Source organism: Mchenga conophoros, linkage group LG2, assembly GCF_057382185.1.
Source record: "Mchenga conophoros isolate Kocher_MC1m ecotype Shallow Benthic linkage group LG2, M_conophoros_male_GT1.1, whole genome shotgun sequence".
Lineage (NCBI taxonomy): Eukaryota > Metazoa > Chordata > Actinopteri > Cichliformes > Cichlidae > Mchenga > Mchenga conophoros.
In genome coordinates, this window is record NC_140527.1 from 26,579,561 (window position 1) to 26,604,435 (window position 24,875).

Sequence of the window (24,875 nt, forward strand, 5' to 3'; positions counted from 1 at the left end):
CTAGAATCTTGTGGCCCGATTCTTCCTAATGCCTGAATTTTACCCTTCGCCTTCCTCAGAAGCAGAGGTTCCAATTGAACCTCCGAGTGCAACTACCACCACCACCATTGGTATATCTGCCACCTCCACCACTTTCACTACAGCTTTTAGTAAGAAGCGAGCGAGTGTGGCCACTACCCCAAGCACCAATCGGAAGAACAAAAAGAACAAGACCAAGGATTCGGTGCCCAATGAACCCATCATATTGCAAGATCCGCAGGTGAGCACTACTCTTTTTAATCTGCCCTGTTTTCATCTCCAGCTTATCCTAAAGATTGAAGAGGGGGAAATGACCAAATGTATGCATTTCTTAACAGGTTGCACTAGCACAGCACAAAGCTGACAAGAACAAGATCCACGGCGAGCCACGGGGTGGGGGTGGGGGAGTGGCAGGCGGCAACAGTGATTCTGACCCCTTGGATAGCACCGACTGTGCCAGTGAGAGCAGCAGCAGTGGGAGCAAGAGTCAGGAACTCAACTACCTCCCTGACCTCACCTCCTCCGGCACCTCCTCCTCCTCTTCCTCGTCGTCCTCTTCTTCCTCTGCCCCCTCCTCAGGAGCAGTCCAGGCCCTCCTGTCCGGCCCAGAGAAGAGACACAGTTCCCAGACGCAGAGTGACGGCAAAGTGGAAAACAAAGTCACAGTCTCCATCTCAAAACCAACGCAAAAGTGAGTCTCTGATCGAGCGGGCACGTTTGTTGTTTGACATGTACTTTTGTGTGTAACTTTGGATCTTTAGACATAACAACTACTACTTTGTTGCGTCCTATCATGTCTGTAAGCAAACAGTCTGTCTGGTTCCAGAGCTGCAGATGCAAGCGACTCCACCACCAACTCCCTGCCCTCCCCGTTCAAGACCATGGCTCTTCCTGTCACCTCACCCAACAGTAAGCTCAGCCTCACGAGTCCAAAGAGAGGCCAGAAAAGAGAAGAAGGTTGGAAGGAAGTCGTCAGAAGGTCAGTTTATGAGTTTGACTCGACGTGTGCAAATTATCAATAGCAATACTTACTTTTTTGTTCTCCCCATTGTCAAATTTTACTTTTTTCTTTTATTATATTATTATGTATACATCTTAAGGCAAGGCATTGCTTGCACACAAAGCCAATGATTGCATGTTTTTTGATTGAATTAAGAGACAGCTATAGTACAAACATTAATATCATCATTTCACGTGTTCTTTTGAAGATCAAAGAAGCTTTCTGTACCAGCGTCCGTTGTGTCTCGGATCATGGGTCGAGGAGGCTGCAACATAACAGCCATCCAAGATGTGACAGGAGCTCACATTGACGTGGACAAGCAGAAGGACAAGAATGGAGAGAGGATGATCACTATAAGGTAAAAGCAGCACCCTCTGCTGGACTACAAAGCCATTACAGCTAAATTATATCAGATGGACTGGTATATGAAGCCTTTTTATTTTTTTATTTTTTATTTTTTTTGGGGGGGGGCATGACAAAATACAGATCTGACATTTAATGTGCGAAATATGCAGATTTTCTTTTGCTAGTATTTTCCTCAAGATACTCCCAGTTCACAAAGCGGAGGTGGAAGAGTGAGATATCATATAAGGAGTCTTTGCAAGACATTGCGTTTTTTCAGAATAAAGGCAAGAAGCATATTTTGGGATTGAACGTATGCAAAGCTTGCCTGTATACCTCTACATAGCCTGCAAAACAGCTTTGCCTCTATTGCTACATATGAACATCCATGCTATTTTGAAAGTATGGGTCAGCCTCTTTAATAGGTTTACTGCTCTTTATTCACATCATGGATGCTTAAGGCTGAAATGAAAATGAGTGATTAAAATGACTTACGAAATTGCGGCGAGCTATACTATATTCAGTGTGTAGAGGGAAAATAATCACATCTAGAAACTTTACTTCCTCTTTGGTGTAGTTTTGCAGCTTAATGTTGTGTATTGAGCTTTTCTGGGTTTGGTGTTTTGTATGAGGTGCAGAACCTAGAGCTACAGTTGGTGGGCAGTTATTTGGCAAAATAATAAATGACATATTTTTAAAACCCTTTTTTTTTTTTTGCCAGATTTTTTTTTTTTTTAAGGACATATTTTTGAATAAGCATATTCTGGTGTTTGGTTTCAGAGGAGGCACGGAGTCTACAAGGCATGCAGTCCAGCTGATCAATGCTCTGATCCAGGACCCGGCCAAAGAGCTTGAGGATCTGATTCCCCGGATTCACATCAGAGCACCGGGCTCGAAAACGACCTCAGCTTCCTTCCCCAGTACCACGGGGGCCACCAGTGGTTCAACCACTGGGCCAAAGGCTCTAAGCTCATTGCCCACGTCAACAGGCGTCTCGTTCCAGCCTCCCTCATCCTCGTCTTCATCCTCTTCTCAGGCTGGGGGAAAGATCGGGAAAGGGCTGTCGTCAAACGTCAGGCAGCCTTTCCCAGTGTCCCTGTCCCTGGCATACACCCACCCTCAGCTGGCGCTCCTGGCTGCTCAGACCATGCACCAGATCAGGCACCCTCGTCTACCCATGGCGCAGTTTGGTGGCACCTTCTCTCCTGCTGCTAGCACCTGGGGACCTTTCCCCGTGCGCCCTGTGAGTCCCGGCAGTGCTAACAGCTCCCCCAAACACAGCGGAGGATCCAGTAACACAGGACCACAGGCCAGACCCAACTCGAATCACAGTGAACACAGCAGCACCGCAAGCTCAGGAGTCCCAGTCACGACCACCAATACCGCCACCACCAGTGCTCCCAACACATCCGCTGCTATAGCTACACCTCTTACGCCTAACCCTACTCCATATAATCCCCAACAGAGTGTCGCTACGCCTTCCTCTGTCAGAAAACAGCTCTTTGCCCCAGACCCCAAGCCTGCCGGTGTCACACCCGTTTCTGTTTCGTTGCCTTCCAGTGGCAGTAGTACAGTACGAGGCACCGGCTCTCCCGCACATCACAGTTCCACTACAACTACGGCAAATGCTCCTCAGCAGCCAGTGGGACCCATTTCACAGCCCCCCATCCAGCCAGTTAAAACAGAGCCCAGTGCTGCTCCCCCTGCTGGAAAAGACAAGTCGTCTCTGCCCGTAGAGAGCCAGCCCGCTGCTGTCAGCGAGAGCGGCAACTCTGTGAGTTTCGCGGCCCCTGCCATGTCCTTAGCTCCAAAGCCAGAACCCCGCCAGCAGTTACCTCCCCCTCCCTCCTCTGTACCATCCACAGATGTTCCACAGCCTCACCTCAACCCACAGCCCAGTTCTCACCTACCCACAGCACCTGCTGCTGTTTTCTCGCACAACGTCGTGCACCCCAACAACACAGTACCCCACTTCTCAGCACCTGCGCCCAGAGTCTCCCATCGTATGCAGCCACCAGGGCCTTATTATTCCCTTTCTGAGCAGCAGCAGCAAACACAGCAGCAACAACAGTCTGTATTTGTACCCTTCAGCACTCACCAAGAAGTCCCAAAACAAACCCAAAACCCAACTTCCCAGCCAACAAGTTTGCCTCCACAAGCTCAGACCCAAGCTCAAGCCCAGATCCCAGGCTCCCTTCAGGTCTCTGGTAATCTTGGAATGATGAACGGTTCTCAAATGCAGCATGTCGCCAGTGCAGGCAAGCCTCAGCAGATGCACGCCAACCTCGGTCATACAGGTCTCTTCAGTTTCAGCAGCATCTTTGATAACAGCAACCAGGTAGGCGTAAATAAATCTTCACAACTACAACTTTACTTGACCGTGCATTTACTTTGGTAAGGGCACCATTCAGCTGGATTGTGATAGTAATCAGTTGTGCTTGCCTTAGCAGGTGGGAAACAATCCAGTGTGGGGTGCATGCCATTTGCCTACTCGATCACCCCCAGAGCAGTCTTTCTCGGCTCAGCAAGCGTACATGAGCATGGGCCAGATGGAGAATATGATGCCCCCACCTCCTCCAGACAGCTCAAAAGCCCCTGGCTACCGTTCCACCACCCAGAGGATGGTCAACAGCCCCATCGGTATGGCTGCATTTTTGTTTAATTCCAGTTCTTTGGGTTTAATAATCAAAATAATTATCAGAATAATTTCAGGAGAAATAAAGAAGGGTGGTGATTACAGTACACATGCAACCGGATGTGGTGAATCTATGTTGACATGTAAGGTCTTATTTATATTTAGTACTGTAAAGCTGACAGTCTCCTTCTATTGTCTGTGTCCTTAGCGTTGCCTAACTTTGCCACCGGGATCTCTGGCAGTGCTGTTTTTCTACCTGGTCATACAGCTGGCACACCCTCATTCAGCAGACAGCACTTTTCCCCCCACCCATGGAGTGCATCCACATCAGGTACCAGGCTCACAGACCGCTTCTCTTTAATTCTTTTACATTTTAGGCCTTAAATGTACCCCTGACCCCTTTTATAATCCCTTTAACATTAATTTAATATTAGAGAGTTTAATAGCATTTTTCCATGCTTGTTTAAAAACAAAAACAAATCACTCTTAAAAATTATTTGGAAGTGCTCTAACCTAGGCTTTGTCTTTTCCCACCAGGTGAATCTCCTGTCCCACCTCCCTCCACGGTGTCCTCCTCTGCCCTTTCCACCTCAGCGGTTGCTTCACCTCCTCAGCCTAAGCCAGGCAGCTCCTCGCAACAGGACCGGAAGGTTCCCCCACCCATCGGCACAGAGCGGTTGGCCAGGATCAGACAGACGGGGTCTGTAAACCCACCTCTGCTCACAACCAGCTACACGGCATCAGTTGGACAGGGAGGCATTTGGTCATTCGGGGTTGGCAGTGGTTCAGGTAAGAGCAAATTGGGCCCGTGTGAGAGTTGAACACAGCCATATACAGAAATGGGTTCTCAGTAACTTTGGCGTCCAGCGATAAAACCGCCTTGTGTTGTTTTGGTACAGAGGCCATGTCTGGTTGGTCCCAGCCCTTGATGAACAGCCACATGATGCACCCGCAGATGCACGCGGAGCAATCGGCCTTCTCTCAGCACCAGCCCATGGAGCAGGACGACACGGGCATCGCAAACCCTGCTAACAACTACCACCAGCCGCAGCATTTGCCCAACAGTTACATGGATTTCCCAAAGGTAACTCAGAGTAACAGCTCTGACGGACTTTCAATGCCCATTTGTCTGTGTACTTGTGTTTTAACGGCTATCTGTGTCCATTTTGTCCAGGGGATGCCAATGTCTATGTATGGAGGAACCATGCTGCCCCCTCATCCTACCATGGCAGAAGGCCCAGGGGGGCCGATGTACAATGGTTTGCACGCTGGTCACGCTGGTGACCCTGCATGGAGCCCCATCATTAAAGTGGTCCCAAACAATGCAGATAACTCTGACCCACAACAGCAGGTAAAGTTGGCCTTTATTAAAATCAGACTTGCGACACTTGTGCAGATTTATGCCGTTTTATAAGGAGCAGCATTTGACTAATAACCCCCCTGACCTTTCTCCTCTCTCCTTCAGGTGTGGACCGGTACCTGGGCACCTCATGTGGGCAATGTGCACCTGAACCATGTCAATTAGACGGCATCCTACAGCAATCAAACACACACAGCATGACCCACAGTGCAAACATGTAATACCAACTGACCGACACGACCGAATAAGACGACGAAAAAATTAACGCGTAAACTTTTAAACTTTAGTAGAGACCTGAAATGCAGAGTAAAGGTTGAAGAATTGGAAGTTCTCTTTGACGCCATTCTTTGATGTGCCTATCTAACGAGGAAAGAGGAAATTGGGCCAGAGCTGTTATCAGTGTCCCAATGATGCAAACACACACACGCGCGCGATCACCTGTTCAACAGGATCCATTCTCTGCGTAGTTTAGCGATTTTTGACTTTAAACCCGCGTACACCGTTCTTGGGCTGCGGGGTGGGGTGGGGGGGGGCTCAACATGAAGTAGCTATTTAAACTTGGCCCAGAACTAGATGATGATTACCTGAAGAGCGAAATCAGAACCTTTTAGAGTGGTAAATACATGTATAATTGTTTACATACTAAAAAGGGTTAAAATGAGAGTAAATTTCATGTCGTATAGTGGCTCTACTTTATGTAGCCTGTATTAATGTGAAATATTTACCTTAATATTCAATAAAAAGATTGAAAAATATTTGTGCTGAAGCTTTTTTGTTTATCTTTGTTGATGCATATGACTCCTGAGTCTTCAGTTAAGTTTTGTTTTTTTATCCACTAGATTTTGATTTTTTTTATTCCTCTTTGGGCTCAAGCTTCCTGACTGCATGATTTCTTAGGCAGACATTAAAGTATTTCATTCTAAGTGCTTCACTGAGGGGGAAAAGTGATTTCATGTTTGAGAATCAGTGAAGGTTGTACAATACTGCCACTCAGTGGTAAGAGTGGGGTTTATTTTGTGAAAAATTGAGAGCTATGTGAAAATCCCAATATACCGCGTAGCTTTCCTCCCTATAGCAAACAATTTGTGATTTAAAATAAAATGTGGCACCTGTAGATTCGTTTAGATTTAATGTGTAGCTGTTTCATTGATGCGTTGTACAGCACATAAGGAATGTGCCACTGGAAAGTGAAACCTCACATTCAGGAAAATTAGAACGTCCAGCAGTTGCTACAAATATTTATTAGGCCACTTTTTTTTTTTTTTTTAAAATATGGGATTCAATTTCAAGTAATTACAAGTCATGACATTTTAATTATCAAAATGGAACCATCCTGCTGTGTATATAGAACCTCAATCTTGATTGTTTGTGGTAAGTATCCAGTTACATCACTGGACAGTAAATGACCTAAATTGAATTTAACATCCGCTGAACTTTATTCTAAAACAAATCTGACTTTTTAATTTCTGTTAAAGTTAAAAAACTGCGCATTTAACACACCTGCAAATAGGTGGGGGGAGAGTTTAGCTTTGAGTTGAAAGTTGTGCATTGAGAACCTGCAATAAAGTGTACTCTAAAGTAAAAAGAAAAAGCGCAATTATATCTAAAGAAAAAGCACTTACTGCGCACAATCAGATATTGGATCATAATATTGCTGCAGCTGGGTATGCTTTTAAATACTTGTATACTAAAATACTTGAATATCTGCACTAAGAGGCCGTGGTCAGTGTTTAGTCTAATTTATATTTCTGTTTTATATTTCTGAAGTGAAAGATTGATGAATTTGTCCAAGGCATTCCTCTCTAATCAAGGTAGACTTTTTTTTTTTTTTTTTTTTTTTATAAATATTTGGACCTTTATTGTGAAGCCGTGGAAAATTTTAACCGGAAATGTAGTTCTTGGGATTTCCTGGTTGTCATACCCAAGGTAAGCATGGCGGCAGCAGCAACACCCGGAGTTGCAGAGCAAACACCCGGAGCAGCTCCGCAGAGAGCTGTGCCGTTTGATTTATCCCAGGCTCCAAACATCGAAGGCTTCAACCCTTTGCCTAAAGTCAAAGATGAGACTTTCAAGGAAAAGTTTGCGAGGAAAACCAAGGAGAACCCATTCGTCCCGATAGGTGAGTTACACAAGCGGAGAAAAGCGCTGCACCGTAAAGTCACAACTGCGGTCTGCTATGTCCTCTACTTCACACAACTATGTTAGCGCTTAAATATAAAACATAAAGGCTTGGGTGAGTGGTGGGCACGACATCAGCTGATAACACAGCAGAGGTGTGTGGCTAGATCGACGTAACCGATGACATATTTCCCAACGATCTGCTTTCGGTACCGGAAATATTCCCGGAGCTGCTCCTCCAGCTGTGCGGCAGCGTCCTCCCAACCCCCGGAGGTCATTGTGGTCATTCTTCATATATTTTGTAACTCGTGGTCTGCACAATAAAACCTTCAATACATCAAAGCGTATTAAAAGCCGTTTTAAGTGGATAATGTAAAACCGGACAAACATGTTTGGGATATAATTGGACTGTATCTCACATTCTTGTTCATCTGTCAACAGTTATTTACGCAATTCTGTATCTGATATACTACTTACTGTTGCTTCACGAGTGCTTTATTAAAATAGCCTGTGCTGTTTTCTTTCATTGTTACTCCCAAAATCATACATATAGTCCGTTGATGCCTATGATATTATTGCTGATTCTTGTTTTGTGTTCCCTGAAGCGTTTAAGATTCTAATTTAGAAGCTGTTTACGCTGAGGTCATCTGTTGTTGACATCTGTAGCAATAATGCTGTCATTAGAAATGAACAGTCTCCTTTTATTTTACCGTTGACTGCAGCCACCCTGATAACTAAAAAGTGTCTGTGCCAAAGGAAAGTGCAGCTTTTATATCTCCATCACCCCATTCTACTTGATATTAGTTACACTATTCAGCCATGAGTTTTTCCTTGTCTGTGGATCCAGTTAACTGTCCTAATAAACTGGGTTTATAAGCTATAATTTCTTTATTTTCCAGGTTGTTTGGGAACAGCGGGAGCGCTGATTTATGGTCTCCGTGCCTTCCATCAAGGGAAAACCAGACAGTCCCAGCTCTTGATGAGGGGACGCATCTTTGCTCAAGGCTTCACTGTAGTTGCCATTATTGTTGGTGTTTTTACCACGGCTCTGAAACCCAAGCAGTGAAATGGATCGATCCCACATCTCTGCCATTGTCCATTCAGTGTGTGGAATCGCAGCAGACTCTGGACTTCTTTAAATGAACTGAATAATGTATTGGGTCTTTAACATTCTTCAGACACATATGTAAATGTCAGCATTATTTATTGCTGTTTAAAAACTGTGAATCACTCACAAAAAATGATTATTTTCGCTTCTTGCTGACAGTGTGGAACAGCAAAGTTGAATCGGCTTGTTACCAGTAAGCAGGCTGGACTTCTTTAACACTACTAAAATTGTGTTGAAGCAAATTGCTGATAAATGTAAATTGTTTTCTTGCTCATTTGGTGAGCTCGGCTTCAAATGTATCCCCCATACTGTTATTATTATATTCTAATAAAATGTCACATTTGAACCTGGTGTCATATTTAAGATAAAGCACCATATCTTGTGTTTGAGTTTCCTGGTGTGCTAACCTATAAGGTTATATTGACAAACTCAGTGTGGAAATTCGTTGTTAATGACTTGAGTTAGGCCCAAGTCCACCTTAAAACACTCAACAGAATAAAATCCTCCTAAGAAGACCTTCAGGTGTTATGTGTAGTGTAATAGTGTAAATTATACACTTTATAAAGTCACCTCTCAGAGAATTGTGCTAGCCAAGTTAAGCATGATATGTATAAAAAATTATGCTTAAAAGATTTAAAATATCTGTAAATAACCCAAACGTGGTCATAATATTAGCACTGACTTTAGAGCTACCTTAATTATTTGTCGCACATATGGTGCTGGAAACATTCCTCAGAGACTAGAGCAGATGTGGTCTTCTGATCTGCATTCAGAGATGCTCTTCTGCATACCTTGGTTGTACCAAACAGTTATTCAGGTTACTGTTGCCTTCCAATCAGCTTGAACTACTCTGGTCATTCTCTGTAAACCTCAGAGTTGTTTGTGTGGGGAAATCTCAGTAGATCAGCAGTTTCTGAAATACCCAGAGCAGCCACTCCAGCACTAACAACCATGCCACATTCAAAGTCACTTAAATCACCTTTCTTCTCCATTCTGATGCTCTGTTTGAACCACCTATCAAAGTTGCTTGTATGTCAAAATACAAGGGCATAAGTAAGCAATTATCACAGCTAAGAATTGAAGACAAATCGTTTGAAGTGATCATACTACACTGTTTTTATTTTCCAGTTCCCTTTTAACATTCACTTTTTCACTATTCCTTAAATCCAAATAGGCAGCATGTGAAACAGTGTGAAGACATCGCTGTTGTAAATGACCCCGTGCATCATTTCTTTAAAAAAAAAAATTAAAATTTGTTGGCGTAACAGAAAATGGTATAATATAGCAAAATAAGAAACAAGCCGTAAAATGTGTGAACTCTGAAAATTTCAATGAAATCTTTGGTTGTAGTTCAATGTTTCTTAATTTAGCTGAAATCTTGCCAAATTGAAGAGAAATTCATCCAGCTAAGTGCTCAAATTGTAGAAAGAGGTTGATCAAAAAAGGCCACGAGCTTGGGTATGTTATAGTGAAAAATATGCTAACTTAAAAACAGTAATTAGGGATATAATATAATACAGTGAACATTAATGTGCTTCGGTTAATGGTTTATAGTTGATGAGGCAAAACTGGTTACAATCTAATCTGTAACAGTGCTTAATCGCTAAGTGTTTGACCGTAATGCTAATTTATAAATTCAACTAAAAATGTGCATCCAAAATATCAGGAAGTCATGCAATAAAGTTGACCTAGTAACAATTTATAAGTTAAAGGAGAAAGGGAAATTACTGAATTTACAGTAACAATATTTTCTTAATATAGCAGTGATGAAGCTGACCAACTAAAGGATGTTGTAACAGTAATCCCTCCTCTCACAGGTTTAAGTATATTATTTGACTCTAACAGGCATCGTTAAAGGCAGGAAGTGTTTAAAGGTTATAAACATACCAGGGTGTTTTTCGTACACAAAAGGGCATACAAATCCTTCTGATGCAAAGTGAGATTAAAAGGCAATGTTTCTAGCTCCCCCCAGCGACATGCTCTAGCGAACTAGAGGTGTCTGTTTGAGAGAGATCAGCACAGAGCGCATTCGGGAAACATCCTTCGCCTGCTTGTTGGTTTTTGGATTGAAGTCACAGAGACGAGCTACTCTCTCCCATTCAGACCCGGGGCTGTTGCTGTCCGTCTCTGCCAGGAAAGCCTCCTCAGATGCTCTGTGGATGTGAAGGGAAGCACAGAAAGGTGTCGGTGAGCTGGAGGTTATCAGAGGGATTTCACGAAAGCAAACGCAGCCTGAGCCAAACACGGTTCCCAACCACAAAGTTCAATCACACCAAGAGCACGTGCTCACGAGATAGTAAAAGCAAAAAATACCTCATGCATGTCTTTATGCCGCAGATGGTGTAGAAGATAGATGTAGCTTCCAGATCTAAAACCCGAATCCTGCTTTTGTTTTAATGGCCAGCAGGGGGCGACATCCCAGACTAATAAAGGACTTGAAAGTAAATAGACGTGGCTGAAAAAGATCCTCGGCTGCCTCACTCTTTGACATCAGTAGAATTTTTCACGAGGACTTTATGGGCTCAGAAGTTTTTGGTCCATTTAAAAAACAATAAAATAAACAAACTAAAAAAAACCCCTGATTATTCTAAGGGTCAGATTGAAGCAGCTCATTGGCTAACAATTTGTCAATATCAAATCATGGAAAAGCATAATTGGACTTAAGGGTAGCTACTAGGGCTGGGCCATATTATACCGTTCACGGTAATACCGGTATAATGTTAGGCAATGATAGGAAAATGAAATATCGCGATAGAATGGGAGTAAAACGCGCATGCGCAGTGCCTTTTTTTTCATACGCACATGGCCGATTGTTGAGTGAAACAGATGAACCAGAATTGGTTTGTAAAAATGGTGCAACTTCAGTGATGTGGAACTGGTTTGGTGTTTGTCCGTCAGATACACAACAAAGCACATTTTTTTGCAGAACATGCAAGCGGCCGTCGTTATTGTCATATTTGTCGGACTAAGATGCTCTTAAATCTGGGAGTAATCTGGGTCCTAAACTCCGTATACTTCAGGTCAAACAACACTGCAGCATCACTTAGAGTTAAAAACTGTCTAAATTCTTTCATCTTTAATAAAACGATCAGCATTGCTGCTTTACCAGGTGTAACTATAAAGTTTAACTTCCAGGCATCCATGAAAACAAAAGTTATTACATTTAACGGAGTTAGAAGTTAGCAGGAAGCTAGCGGAAGTTAGCTCGCTAGTTTCGCTAGTTACCTAAGCATGATATAGCATGTTCTGACTGAGAGATTTCTGAAAAAAATCAAACGTACAGCTCTGCTATCACTTCCAACATAAATGAAGACAGGAAACTAAACAGCAGTGACGTCTGTAGGGTTACTGAAGTTGGGCTAGCTGGTATATAATGATGTGCTACGTGATCGCTAGCGACACAGCTATGTTAGCATAACATAAACAGTGAAGCTGGAGGACGAACACTAACACTTTTCCACTTATAAAAGTTAACGTGAAGGTTCCAGATGGTTAGAGACAAATGCAATCGCATGGCAGGATGCTGTAAAAGGACCAATCTTCAGTCAGGAGAACAACTGAGATAATCCATCCACAATACGAGGTTAGTCATTAATATACTGCAACAACATGGGAATAGAGCAGCTGCCAGAGAATTCAACATTAATGAATCAATGGTACAGAAGTGGAGGAAGCAAGAAGAATGAGTTTAATAAAGTTTGATTTATCTGACTGCTTTGTTTCGCTTAATGTGCGTTATAATCCCGTGCAACTTATGGTCCGAAAAATGCATACTGCACACTGCAGTTTAATGTTGCAAAGCACCTCTTTTTAACTTCAGTGGATATTATACATGGTTATGCTCAGGATATGTCAGCCCATTTCTACTGGAAATGCCTTTTGGTTAAACTTTCAGCAAGGAATTTGCATTTGCACTGTTACATTTTTATAAAGCTTTAATGTACATAAAAACCAGCTTCTTGTTTAAGTGAAAATAAATGGAAGGTTGTCTTTTTGCGCTAGTAATTTTGTGGAGTTGTATTTTGTCTCGCATCAATTATATCGTCGGTTATATCGTTATCGCAAATTTTCAAATATATATCGTGATAAATATTTTTGGCCATATCGCCCTGCTCTAGTAGCTACATCCATCTTTCATACAGTCTATACTTTATACCCAACATACACTTCATTGTTGACATATTTAATATTTATTTTTGGTATATAAAAACATCCAGGGCACAAATCAGTCAAAAAGAACACAAATAATGCCAAATGAAGCCTTTGACAAAAAAGAAAAAACAAAACAAAACACAATTCCAGTGTTGGGTCATGCATCGTGGGCAAAAGAGGTCATTCAGGGGGCAGATCATACAATATTAGAAGGCAGAAGAATTCTAAACGTACACAAAGCCTATAACATCAGAGTTGGGCTGTTTGTAGAAAGCCTTATCAGCAATCCTAGCGTGCAGAGCAAGGCCAAGAAAGCAGGAAAAAAGAAGGAGAGGAGAACAGTTTCAGTGTCAGTCAACAAGCAGAAAAGTGTTAGAGTCTGGGTTATTGTAAGCAACTGAGAAACATTTCTAATGAGGTGGAAACAGTGACTAAACATCTCGCACTAGTGTCATAAACAATCTAGGATGGTCTTTGCTCTAGCATGGGGAGGGGGCGACTGCAGCATTTTCTTTCTGCTGTCTGCATTCTTTTCAGCTAGCTAGTTTCCTGTTTTGCTTTCTGGGCACTTGAACTGGACACACAGCTGTAGACTAATATCTCATCAGAGTATTGCCTCTCAGTCCTTTATAAAAAAATAGAAGAAAAAAAGAAAAGAGCTACAGATGCAGAGCGGTACCGTGCCAGACTTGGATAGAGTCTGTTGGGAAGTGTGAGAGAATAACTGGTTAGCTTGGTCAAGAAAAGAGAGACTGCACAGTTTATGACACTGAGGGGAACCAGGCTAAATGAAGTACTAAGTATTATAGTGTTGTAATCTGTTGTGATCACCTTGGTGCAGTAAATTCAACACATATACCACAACCGTGTCAATTTATCAGTCAGCTGTAAAACATACACAGGTCTAGGATGTAATCTTGTAGAGAAAGGCACAGTTTCCCACACCTCGGAAGAACCTATAAGGACCTCCACTGAACCTCCACTGAACTTATAGTTTAGAGCGAGGCATGTTTGCTAACTGAACCACAATGTTTGTTTTACCAAGAACAACTACCTCTAACTACCAATATAAAATTCAAAACAAAGGTAGTAGAGTGATTACAGCATCACCATCATCGATTAATTCTCTGCACATTAGCGGTGGGGTGGGGGGGGTCAGATCCTAACCTGTTGTTGGTCTTATTCTTCTCCATCTGCTCACTTTGGTGTACGTGCCAGTCTTCAAGCTCCTTCTTCGCTTTCACTCTCCATTCTTCCTCTGCTGCCTTGGATGCAGAGTCTTATTAGGACGCAAGAAAGCAGAAACGTCACACAGTTGTATTACATTTAATTTCTTCTGTTTCTATGTGTGACACAGATCTTTTCTGATTAGTTTAAACTTTATCACCAGTGTGTTGAAAGCCAGTTTAGCCTCTAACAGAAGGGCAAATAGCAGTACAGTGAAGTGTTAGTAAATACGTGTGAAATGAACCAGGGACCTTGTAAGGAAAATAAGAAGAATCATAAGAGCTACACAGCACTAAGTGCATTACACACAATCACTGACAGCGGCAGGGAAACATTGTTACCAACCTAATGCTTCAAGGCGTGCCTTCTGCTCCTCCCTCCATTTGCGTAAACTTTCAGGTTCTTGCCTTTGAATATCCACCTGGGCGATGGCTGCGTAGCTGTCTGTTGGGCCATTGGACTCCTGTTGGGGTACGCAAAACATGTACACCATTAGAAGCAGCTATTCGGTTCATTTATGCGTGAACGCCACAGCAAACCCACTCCTTCATCACATGATTACGGTGTTCGGAATAAAACTCAACCACACATAGGTTATATAAAGAGACAGACAAGACTGAAGCTCACCTGAAACAGGTCTCCATTCAACGTGGCAGGCTCTTCAAACCCGTCTAGCATTTTTTTTTAAAAAACAAAACAAAAAAAATACAGATATAAGTTTAGATGAACTTCTTGGAGTTTATCCGCTTATACTTCCTTGCTATCTGGAGCGACTTATGCTCGCTGCTACTACTACCGTGGTGTAACTTTTGGTCTCGAAACGGATAAGACTTCAGAAATGCAGCAACACCTGTTTGGTTACCTGCTTAATATTGTCTGGGCTGCTTTGTGGGTTAGAAGGCCAGTAGCACTTGTTCGCTTGCTTAGTTTTAAGGTGCTAGTGTCACATAGCTAATGTTATGTGGGATAGCGTTAAACAAAACCTACGTTGTCGCAGCTAGCTAAGCTACAAGGCTAACGTACTGTTAGTTTGAATCTAAATAGGAAGCAATAAGAGTGTTAACCACTTATATCAGACAGCGGTGTTGTTAACATATGGCGGTGGGGCCTTTGTTGGCTAACTACTAAGCAAGTTACCGATGCAAGTTCCTGTATTAGTATTAGCTAGCTCTAGTTAGCTTTGTTTGCTCGTTAGCTGACGTTAGCTCAGGGACAAGCTTGCCATAGTTGTCGGTCTGCGGCTGCTGAACACCGGCTCCTTCTAGGATCCCAAATGCGTCGCCATCGTTTTCTATCCCCGCTATCTCATTCTCCTGTTGAGCCAGGAAAGCGGCGGCCGGGTCCTCTTCAGTCGGGTGCGCTCCGTTGTCAGCCATCTTTCACAAAAAGTGTAGAAGTTTGACTGAGCTTGCTTAGCTTGCTAAACGTTAAAGCCACAAAAAATCAGGCCACCGAGCTCTGCAACGTTAATAGTAACAACTTAAAAATTCGATTAGAGTGTTATCTATTCTAAATATCGCTTGGAAAAATAGAGTCAGCTAGTAAAGCATACGGAACAAACAATCTACGCGTCGATTAAAGGCCGTAACTGATGATTCATTATTTCTTCACTTGTTCAACCAGTATGTGTATGATGATAGAGCAGGGGCAGCACCCCGAGGGGACCTTTACATTTTGTTGGAGTTTGTCGCCATCTGCTGGCCATCTGCAGCACAGCACTGTCATCTCAAGGGTTGTAGTGCTAATGCAGTGACAGTAATAAAAAAATATATACAAACCTTATATAGCACAATTTATAAACAGAAATGGAAAATGGTTCGTAAAAGCATAAAGGTTATGCATTCACCCCCCCTGCAGGAAAATGAATATCCTCAGCAAAATCTACATGAGTGGATCATTAAAAGGGAGACGCAGCAGACATCCTCACCACTTAACTGGAACACCTTCAGATCCTCCCTGCCACCTGCTTCTGGATCAAAGATTTCCTCACTAACCGCCCCCAATCAGTCCGACTTTGCCCCCACCTCTCCCCCCACTCGCTGTCACTCTGCACCAGATCCCCCTATTGTATGCCCTCTACACTGATCTCAACCCACCCAACCAACATAGTCGTCAAATATGCTGATGACATACTGGGTTCATCTCTGATGGAGGCGTACAGGGCAGAGGTAGAGAAACTTGTCACACTGGTGCTCAGAAAATAACCTAAAGCTGAAGGTCCTTAAAACAAAAGAGCTCACCTTGTCCTCCGCTGGCCTTCTACTGCTCCACAGTGGAGCATGCTCTCCTACTGCCTGGGTGTTGGGTACGCAGGGGCCACAGCTGAGAGCAGGAAGGATGTGCAAATGTAATTAACATCGCCCAAAAAACCATTGACTGTCCTCTGCCAACCCTGGAGGCCAGGTCAAGATCTCCGGTCAGTCAGGTCCTACACCTCCAGACTCACAAACAGCTTCTTCTCCTGGGCCATTCGGACTGTTAAACACTCAACAAACACCCACACCCCACACCTGCCCACTCACCTCACCATGGTTTGAGTAATCCTCATCACTCAGGTGACTCACACACTGTCTATTCAGACCATGTATTTTCTTTACACTGCTTCCAAGCACTTTGGAACTTGTTCTCTAAAGTGTGCCTTTCTCTTATTTTTGTATATACCCCTCTTGACTCTATATATTTCTCCTGTTTGCTATTTACTCCTGCTACGGATCTTATTAACGGCCTATGCTTTGCATTTATGATCATTAGTAATGACCTTTCAGTAATGGTCGATGTGGTTAGTGTTAGTGGAGTTTTGTACCATTTAAAAATCCATAATTGGAAAAAACAGCACTGGATAAACAGTTTGGGGACAAAGTTAAAGAGACGAGGCTGATATGGTTTGGATACATGCAGAGGAGTGATAGTAGATATAGTGGACAAAGGATATTGAAGATGGAGCTGTCAGGCAGGAGGAAAAGACCACAGAGGAGATTCATGGATGTAGTGAAGGAGAACATGCAGAGGGTTGGTGTGGCAGAGGAGGATGCTGGCGATAGGATGAGACGAAAGTTGTAGCGACCCCTAGAGGAAGCAGCTGAAAAAAGAAGATACACATTAATTATTGCATAAATCTGGCTAGAACTGATATAGTGTCTGTCATATGAATGTTAATAATAAATATTACCCTCCTCAATTGTTCAAAAGAATCCTTTTTTAACACCTGTTTTTGTTTGCGAACAGAAAGAATTACGGTTTTTTTGTTGTTGTTTTTCTTAACTGTTACGTTAAGCAAAAGAAAACAACTCCATTTGCAGGTGCTGATAGCGCCAAGGGCACGAAACAGCATACCCATTGTAGTGGAAGTTCCGTTAGGTTTCACAGCGAGCGATGTGTATGATCGTTTTGTGACTTCCTCCCCTTTCTTTGGAATGTACAAAGGTACAAAAGAGCGAGAGCTCCACTTCTGTTCCAGGGACTGCGATTGATGACATGCGCATGATAATAAAGAGTGTTGATTGCAGCTGACCGTATCTGCGCACTTTCTTAACTTTTTTTGTTTTGTTTTGTTTTTTGGTGAGACGTTTATCCACTTATCCGTTTTCCTACCAAGGAGCTTCCCTCAAAAATGTTTCACAAAAGCATTTTCAAAGAAAATATAAACCAGAATCAGAATACTTTATTAATCCCGAAGGAAATTAGGGAAATTATAAAGCCAAACATAGTAGCACTTGCAGTAGAAGCAAATACTGCTTCTTCTTCTTTTTTAAAAAAAAACTAACTTCACTTTTCTTTTTTATTTTACAGACTCTTGCGCTATTTCATAGTATAAGGCTCTTACCATGCAGGCACCAGTGAAACTTTCATTTTAACTGTGTTGTTTATTGTAGACGTATATATCTGTTTCTCTCTCCATCTAGGATAAGTCATGTCAAATTAAGTTACCTATTACTATTAAATAATAATGGCTTAGCTATAGCTAAGCCATTATTATTTACTGTACTTACTATAGTAAGTACAGTAAACAGCGTGTGTAAAAAGTTATTCTTCAGGGGCGGTGTCCTGGATTAGTTCATGTTTATCCCTGAGGCATAGTCTTATTTATTTATTTATGTTCCTTTAGTTAAAACCGACGGAGTGATTGAGAAAAGCTGTTTCAGGGCGGCTATGATGAATGGCTTTAGTAGTAGCAGCTGATGAGTGCAACTCGGCCTCTGAGTGAAATGAAGCCTCCGCCCATGTGACTTCTGACGTCTCAGCAGAGTCCTGCTAAAAAGAATTTGAGGGAATGAGTTTGCTGCTCACCAGGGGGATCCACGGCGGCTTCCTGACGTTTGCTTCAAGGAAGTCTGAAAAGTTGCCTGCTTGCCAACCCACTTATCAAATTTTTTAATTATTTTTAATCCGGTACACTCGTGATGTCCGGCGAGCACAGAGAGACACAAGAGGTAAGCTAATGCATCTTTGTGTGTTTGTGTAACTTCTTCAAACCAGCTTTTTCCCCACAGAGGAGGTTTGTATGGGTTAAGCTGGTGCTCCAAACTGTGCAGGCTCATGCTTCTGGCCATCTTCCCCGAGCCCCTGCTGCTCTGTAGCTGTGCTAACTACTTTGTCAGAGCCGAGAGTTTTGTCGCGAGTGGAAACCTGGCTGTCTGCGGCGGTGTTAACCGGGATACAGCGTTCACAGCGTGGCCTTTAATTACCGCTGGGAAATTAGTGTGCTAGACGCATTGAAGAAACCCGTGTAAGCTCGTAATTGCGTAGCGTGTTAACCAAAAATTCCCTGTATTTGAGCTCTCATTAAGAGCAACACGAGTTCCTATAGAACTAATGCAGCAGCAGCAATAATATAGAAGATTATAAATAGCAACACCATAAGCATGGGGATGAGTGCCACACATTTATTGGCTTAAAACTGATGCTTTTATTCTCTTGCCTATCATACAGGGTGGTGTTTAATTAAGTAGAGTGCAGTCACATTAATGCTGTAACTTCCTCCGCTTTAATACAGTCTGAGTAATCAGCTTTCAGTGTGGTGTTTGTCACCAGTGAAATCTAGCCTCCATTACCTGCTGCTCCTGCTGCAGGTCTTTCTCTGTCGCCTTATGCTCCTCTGTATCATAGTTCATTTCCCTGGCTCTGAGAAAAACTAATTTAAGCTTTGCCAATAAAGAGTCAGGTTTGTACAGATCTAGAGGCTGCATTGACAGTGAATGAATGCGAATGCAAGTCTTTTTTTATTTTAAGGATTTCCATTAACTTTAGCAGATTTGCAGGTTTTCTTAGTGGGATTATTTGGGGTGCTAGGCTGGATTAAAGGCTAGATTTTCCTTATCTGTGAGCACACCACTGTCTCACCAGCCTTTACAGTGTGTGTGAGCGGCTCTGTTGCTTTAAGAGCTTGATGTTAAAGTATAATTGCTGAGGGTTTTTTTTTTTCTTGCTTGTACTATGTTTCATGCCCTACAGAAAGAATGTAGAGGGTTGTGTGCTTTGCTTCATTTGTGGCCGTCTGCCGTTTCCCAAGTGCAATGAACTTAGAGGAGGAGAAAAAAAAATCTCCTGGCCCGTGCCAGAATCCATGGGTCGTTGACGTTACCTCTCTCCATCCTCCTCTGCCCCCCTCCTCCTCCTCCTTCTCTCCCTGTGACTCATGTGGGTGTTGGGCTGAAATAGTTTGGTGTAGTTTTACATTCCTTATATAGCCTCTGAGGAGTGAGGAGAGGCTACGGCTTGCCTGTGTCACAGTCAGGATCGAGGGGGTAGGGTTTGCCAACAGAGAGGGAATCTGCTTGCTCCAGCTTACTGACTCTTTAGCTTTCTCCCAGGTTTGGGCTACCAGCTGACCTTTGAGGACAAGGTAGGTGGCATAGCTGTGTGTCACGGAGACCTGTGACACCTGGTAGGTTTGCGGAAGAGGAGGAGGAGCAGGGCTAGAGTAGCCGTGTGAGCACAGAGGTCAGTGGTCAAACCCTAACTCTGTGTAAGCCACTAACAGAGGGCTGCATCTCATGTTGCCCTTTGGTTCTTAAAACTACCTAGTTATTTAGTGCCTTGCCGCAGACTGGCAGTAATTAATTGCGTTGAAGCCACGATACCTGTTACCTGGCTGAATACAGCAAGTGGCACATTATCCCCCCCGAAGGAGGAGTTGTTGCTGCTATTGTTGTGCAGTAGATCTTCTAAATGCTGCACATTGGTGCTGCAGTAGACTGAAATGAATTAAACTCTAACTTCACCTTAGAGTTTAGCTTTAGATTATGACACCAGGCTATTTGTGTGTTTTGAAATGTGTAAAAATGGCACGTCCAACTGGCACTGCTCCCTCTTTATTGCCTAATTTTGACGTGCCGTAACATGGTTATTCCTAAAACTAAGACGTGACATTATCTGCTGTAAAAGAAAACAACTTGAGTGTTATTTTCTGTATGCTGTGTGTATGTGTGCTCTTGTGGGCTGGTGGTGCTGAGAGCCAGCAGATAGACTGTTTCAGATAAAGCAAAATAATAAAGGACCTTGAGAACCTTTTCCGGGCTTTCTGGCTAATTAAGATGTTTCCTTTCCCCCTTTTTTTTTTTTTTTTTTTTTTTTTTTTCTTTCCTCAAGGGTATGAATACGTACTCTGTAACCCTCAGCGGCTCGCCGCCTTGGGGCTTCAGGCTGCAGGGTGGCAAGGACTTCAACATGCCTCTCACCGTGTCAAGGGTAAGAAAGTGCACATGGAATCAGCTTTTGTACTTTTTTTGCATCTGTGCAGAGGAGCAGTTGAGGTGTTTGCACTCTCCTCGGAGATTTCCTCTAAGCTTCTATGAAAGCCTCGGCCTGTTAACAAGAGTCTGTTGGTTTTAAGTACCAGCTTGGCCACCTCAGTCATCAGGGCTTACCCTGCCTCAGCATATGCATGTGTCACATCACTTTTTTTCTTTTTATTAGGCACGGATAGTAAAGGGTTTTGTCTACAGAAGCATTTCCATACTATTCAAATGTTTTTATGGCTCATTTTGGTAACCCTTCCCGAGCTGTTCTAACATGCAGTTTCTTTGCATGACACTCCTGCTGTGTGCTTTGTACTCTGTGTGTTCGCTGCCCTCCTCCTTCCCTGGACAAATTTTCAGATACTCTTTTATAAACTTCTGTTGCTATTGACGAAAGCGGCGACCACTTTCCAGCCCATATAAGTGCAGAGCTGCTTTGCCTGACAAACATACAGACTCGCACTTGCAGCTACGCACACAGACGCCTGCACATTGCACACACATAAAATCATTCCAGCTTTCCTGCCAGCTATTGCTCACACAGATCTACTTTTCTACTATGCGCTCGCTGGTTTTATTGCATTATTGCACTGCTATCCAAATAAACCGGGTGATCTGTAAGTGTCAGTCTGACTTAACAGGTATTAATTCTGTAGTTATGTTCAATATTTGCAGTTTATTATTTCAGAGATGATTAGGAGTTAATAGGTTTGGACCCTGGTGTAATTATTGAATTGAGCTTTCTTTGTCTTTGTAGGTGCAAAAAAAAAAAAAAAAGATTGCATACTTAAAACAGACAAATGCAGGTTCCCATGAACTGCAGGGTATTGTGAGTAGCATCACACTGAGGTGCATGTAGAGCTCATCTAATCCTGTGGCGAAGGCAAACGTTATCGCCAACCCTGTCAGTACTTGTCTTGTATTTGCTCTACTTACTGCCAGGCATTTCAGTCAGAAACACAATGTTCCCCTTGGATTTATGACAAGAAGCATTTTACTTGTACCCATAAAAGACCGAACAGATGTAGAAACCTCTTTTGACGTACGGCCACAAACAAACTGAGACATAGCTGTTAACTTGGAGGAATTTCAGTCCAGGCAGACGGGGCGTACTGCAGGGTGAATATCAATGTGTGAGTCAGTAGATCTAGACGGCTATCAAACGAGTTCTCATCTAAATGTGTTGACTGATTACTGAAGTGGCGCAAGAGCCCAGTTTGTCTGCATTCCAGGTACATATCACACGCTGGTGATTTTTCCCTACTACAAAAACTTGTGTGATATTTTATAGTTTATGATTTATAGTATAGCAATATCCTTCGCTCAGGTTGGTCTAAGCTAATCGCTCCTAGCCGAGGAACAAAAACCCCTTAGTATCTCTAAGCTTGGAGCTGTAACGACTGGTCAGCGGCCAATATCTCTGTTTGCTCCAGCACTGGGCCTCGGGGTTCACAAGTTATAAAGATGTGACAGATTTTCTCTCTCTTTTTTTTTTCTTTTTTCTTTCTTTTCACCTCTTGGGGACTGTTTGCTCTCATCGTGATTGTCATAAAAGTAGGGACAGCGAGTCCCACAGTCGCAGAGGTTGAAAACAGCCCAACAAGGGGCCGTAAACCCCAATGATCTACAGTATCCCTTAGTAACAGGAAGAGAAGTCAGACCTACACTTACTGGGTTCGCATTAGATGGATGTGGTGGGTGGTCTGTGTTTGCTGGCTTGTAGCTGATGAGTATGTGAACCCAGACGGACGGTTAAGTGATTACAAAATGAAGAGAGTGTAGATTGATGGAACAAAAGGCTCTTGGAGTCTCTGTGAGGTGATGAGATTGCAACTCCCGAAGGATCCATATGTCCAAGTGGTTTTTGTTTTGTTTTTTTGGTAAACACCAGATGACAGTTGCCATTGTTTGGGAGTGGATTTGTTGAAGCCGATGGTTATTTAGGCCACTCGAGCTTGATCGTGCTGTGGCAGATGGTGATATTGTTTCTTGTACTGCACGTGGATATTCCAATTATCGATTTGTAAAGTTGCGGCTTTGACTTGCTACCTCCCCGTGTTTGGCGCTCGGTTTTATTGGTTTCCATGCTAGACAAATATGGTTGTTTCCTCCCTCTGTCTGCAGGCGGGGAAGGCTATGCTTTCTCAGCATTCCAGGGATTTTTCTCATATCCACTCTGTTGCTGCCAACAGACAATCCCGTTGTCTCCTTTCTGTGTCTAATACGTCTTGCCCACTCACTTTTCTCATTCACGTGGTGGACTCCTCCGGTCTCAAAGGGATACTTTCCCAGTGAGATCAGAGGAATGATGGCCATTACTTTTAAGTCACAGTGAAGGGAAAAGGAAGAATAACTTTTTCACCTTGGATTAATAGGTACACATTGATTTAATCCTGAAAGAAATATGTGCAGGGCTTTTATTTTGCTCAATCAATGTTCAGCTCTTGGGACACAGCTGATTTTCTTCTAGCTGTTCTAATTTTCTTCCTCGTGGTAATAGATGCTTAAGCATTTCTAGCTAGTAAAGTCATTAGTTCGCGTGACTCTTCACCATACCGCTAAAGAATTATCTATAAAGCATGTCATTATAAGCCATAAAACCTGACAAGATTATGCTAGTCGCAGCCATGCCCAGTGGACTTTGCTTCGCCCTCTCAACAACTAGGATCTGAGTGGTGCTTGGCTTTGGTTTCTTTTTTGGTTCAGACCTGAGCGTTACTTGAGTTTAAGTGGGTTTTAAAGGGACAGCTATTTCTTATTTCATATCCATTAACTTAAAGGACTTACAAGAGACGGCTGAAGCACCAGAGGCTCAGAGACCTCCACCTTTACTCCCAAGTATGAGTCAAACTCTAGAAAGACAGAGTCCTGAATTTTCCATAAATCTGTTTGATGGTTCCTTTTATTACATCCTTCCTGCCTTGTAGTGTGTTCATTTTTTAATACTTTACAGCTCTAGACTGTAATGAAGAATTTCCAGTATAAATATGTAGTCTCTCCCCGTGACAACATCAGAATTATTTTCTCAGACGTACTAAAGTTTCCTAAGAATTCCCCTAAAGCTGCAGAGGATGTTGGTATTTAAGGAAACGCTTGTCTATGATGAAAAATGCCAAACTTCACTTACTAGCATAATGTAATTCTTTAACCATGGTGGTATTGTGCAAAATTCTGTTTGCTTTTTGAATGTAAGACTGTGATGACCTTGAAGTAGGCCGTCTTCTTGACTCAACTTGTATCTCGCTCCGCATATTGACGCCAGTATCCTGTTTCAACAGGAAAGGCATGAAATATAGGAAGCAAGATGTTGTGGTAATGCAGTTTTGTCACTTTCCATGTCGACTGCAACGCGCTCTGGTGCAGCCCCGCAACTCTTCCGAGGAGTTTGTCCATATATCTGACCCAGATCTCGTCCCAGTGCGATTCCAGAAACATTATGATAGCATAACCGAGGCTTCTGAGTGCCATCTGGTTTCTTTTGACAAACACATGCCATACCACTGAAATCAGATGTTCATAGGAAATTACTAATGATGTCATGTCAATAAGCAAGTAGAGAGATTTGTAACCGTCTCTCCACCACCAACACCCATCCACCACCACAGCTGGATGAGTCATCGGCTCTTATATTCCGGTTTCTGGGTCCCAGTCTGACTAGTAGGCCATCTGTTGCTTTATCTCTTGTATCTTCTTAAACACTCTTTCTTTCTCACTCTCACACAAACTCCGGGAAGAGAGGCCTTGTTAGAGGGGTGATTTAATAATTCAGAACTTGCTGATACATCGGCTGCAGGGGGCATTTCTCCTAGTTGGATAAATAAATGTCTTATGATGCAGTGTTTTTAAGGTGAGTTGGTACTAGGTGTTCAGTTGCAGTCATGTTGGGGGGGTGACCACATACTTACAGGTTTGAGTTTCCATTTCTCAGAGTAATATTTATGGCTTGGCATCAGCTGTGCTCTGTGTGTGTGTGTGTGTGTGTGTGTGTGTGTGTGTGTGTTTTTGAGTGAGTGATGTAAGGACAGACTGTCTCTTGGCCTCCAAATAGCCCTGGAAAGAATAAAAGTGAGCTGGTGCAGAGTTACACAGTCAGTATATCAGAAGTTGCAGATAAACTTGAGGGCATTATTAGTTTAACCAAAAAAAGAAAGGCTGAGAGCAAGTGTGGGGGGCCCTGG

At 42.9% G+C, this 24,875-nt stretch overlaps 4 protein-coding genes across 13 annotated transcripts in view; 3 read left to right on the plus strand and 1 right to left on the minus strand.

Annotated features, from left to right (window-relative positions):
* Positions 1–6,110, plus strand: part of ankhd1 (ankyrin repeat and KH domain containing 1) — a 32,978-nt gene extending 26,868 nt beyond the window's left edge. For 4 of the 6 annotated variants that reach the window (XM_085290670.1, XM_085290686.1, XM_085290696.1 and 1 more), the window contains exons 29-39: positions 60–259; positions 357–709; positions 845–997; positions 1,227–1,376; positions 2,141–3,698; positions 3,808–4,000; positions 4,204–4,326; positions 4,533–4,784; positions 4,895–5,079; positions 5,170–5,346; positions 5,461–6,110. In XM_085290670.1, coding sequence (XP_085146796.1) covers positions 60–259; positions 357–709; positions 845–997; positions 1,227–1,376; positions 2,141–3,698; positions 3,808–4,000; positions 4,204–4,326; positions 4,533–4,784; positions 4,895–5,079; positions 5,170–5,346; positions 5,461–5,520 — 3,404 coding nt within the window. In that variant the 3' untranslated portion in view covers positions 5,521–6,110. The remainder of the gene's footprint in view (positions 1–59; positions 260–356; positions 710–844; positions 998–1,226; positions 1,377–2,140; positions 3,699–3,807; positions 4,001–4,203; positions 4,327–4,532; positions 4,785–4,894; positions 5,080–5,169; positions 5,347–5,460) is intronic. The other 2 variants (XM_085290679.1, XM_085290713.1) reach the window with 1 other exon arrangement.
* Positions 6,111–7,249: 1,139 nt separating this feature from the next.
* On the plus strand, positions 7,250–8,927 carry higd2a (HIG1 hypoxia inducible domain family, member 2A). The gene is made up of 2 exons (XM_085290812.1): positions 7,250–7,474; positions 8,373–8,927. Exons 1-2 carry the CDS (start codon positions 7,288–7,290, stop codon positions 8,537–8,539), a joined length of 354 nt encoding a protein of 117 aa, XP_085146938.1. The 5' UTR covers positions 7,250–7,287; the 3' UTR covers positions 8,540–8,927.
* Positions 8,928–9,672: 745 nt separating this feature from the next.
* Positions 9,673–15,618, minus strand: cltb (clathrin, light chain B). 2 transcript variants are annotated; one of them, XM_085290786.1, is made up of 6 exons: positions 15,183–15,618; positions 14,588–14,631; positions 14,306–14,423; positions 13,901–14,012; positions 12,968–13,021; positions 9,673–10,734 (listed from the first exon to the last, which is right to left on the minus strand). In XM_085290786.1, exons 1-6 carry the CDS (start codon positions 15,334–15,336, stop codon positions 10,563–10,565), a joined length of 654 nt encoding a protein of 217 aa, XP_085146912.1. In that variant the 5' UTR covers positions 15,337–15,618; the 3' UTR covers positions 9,673–10,562. The 2 variants fall into 2 exon arrangements, with proteins under 2 accessions (XP_085146912.1, XP_085146922.1); XM_085290796.1 differs by lacking the exon at positions 12,968–13,021 and having other exon boundaries at positions 15,183–15,614.
* A 2,580-nt stretch (positions 15,619–18,198) lies between these two features.
* The window catches only part of pdlim7 (PDZ and LIM domain 7), a 32,966-nt gene continuing 26,289 nt past the window's right edge, over positions 18,199–24,875 (plus strand). Inside the window, exons 1-2 of one of the 4 annotated variants that reach the window (XM_085290823.1) lie at positions 18,199–18,390; positions 20,549–20,647. In XM_085290823.1, the coding sequence (XP_085146949.1) occupies positions 18,361–18,390; positions 20,549–20,647 (129 nt within the window). In that variant the 5' untranslated portion in view covers positions 18,199–18,360. The other 3 variants (XM_085290848.1, XM_085290829.1, XM_085290839.1) reach the window with 3 other exon arrangements.

Coding starts and splice junctions, on each gene's coding strand:
- higd2a (XM_085290812.1), top strand. CDS start 7,288: ATGGCGGCAGCAGCAACACCCGGAGTTGCAGAGCAAACACCCGGAGCA. Junction 7,475..8,372: donor GAACCCATTCGTCCCGATAG/GTGAGTTACACA, acceptor TTTATTTTCCAG/GTTGTTTGGGAACAGCGGGA.
- cltb (XM_085290786.1), bottom strand. CDS start 15,336: ATGGCTGACAACGGAGCGCACCCGACTGAAGAGGACCCGGCCGCCGCT. Junction 13,022..13,900: donor AAGAATAAGACCAACAACAG/GTTAGGATCTGA, acceptor TCTGCACGCTAG/GATTGCTGATAAGGCTTTCT. Junction 10,735..12,967: donor TCTGATGTTATAGGCTTTGT/GTACGTTTAGAA, acceptor TCACATCCACAG/AGCATCTGAGGAGGCTTTCC.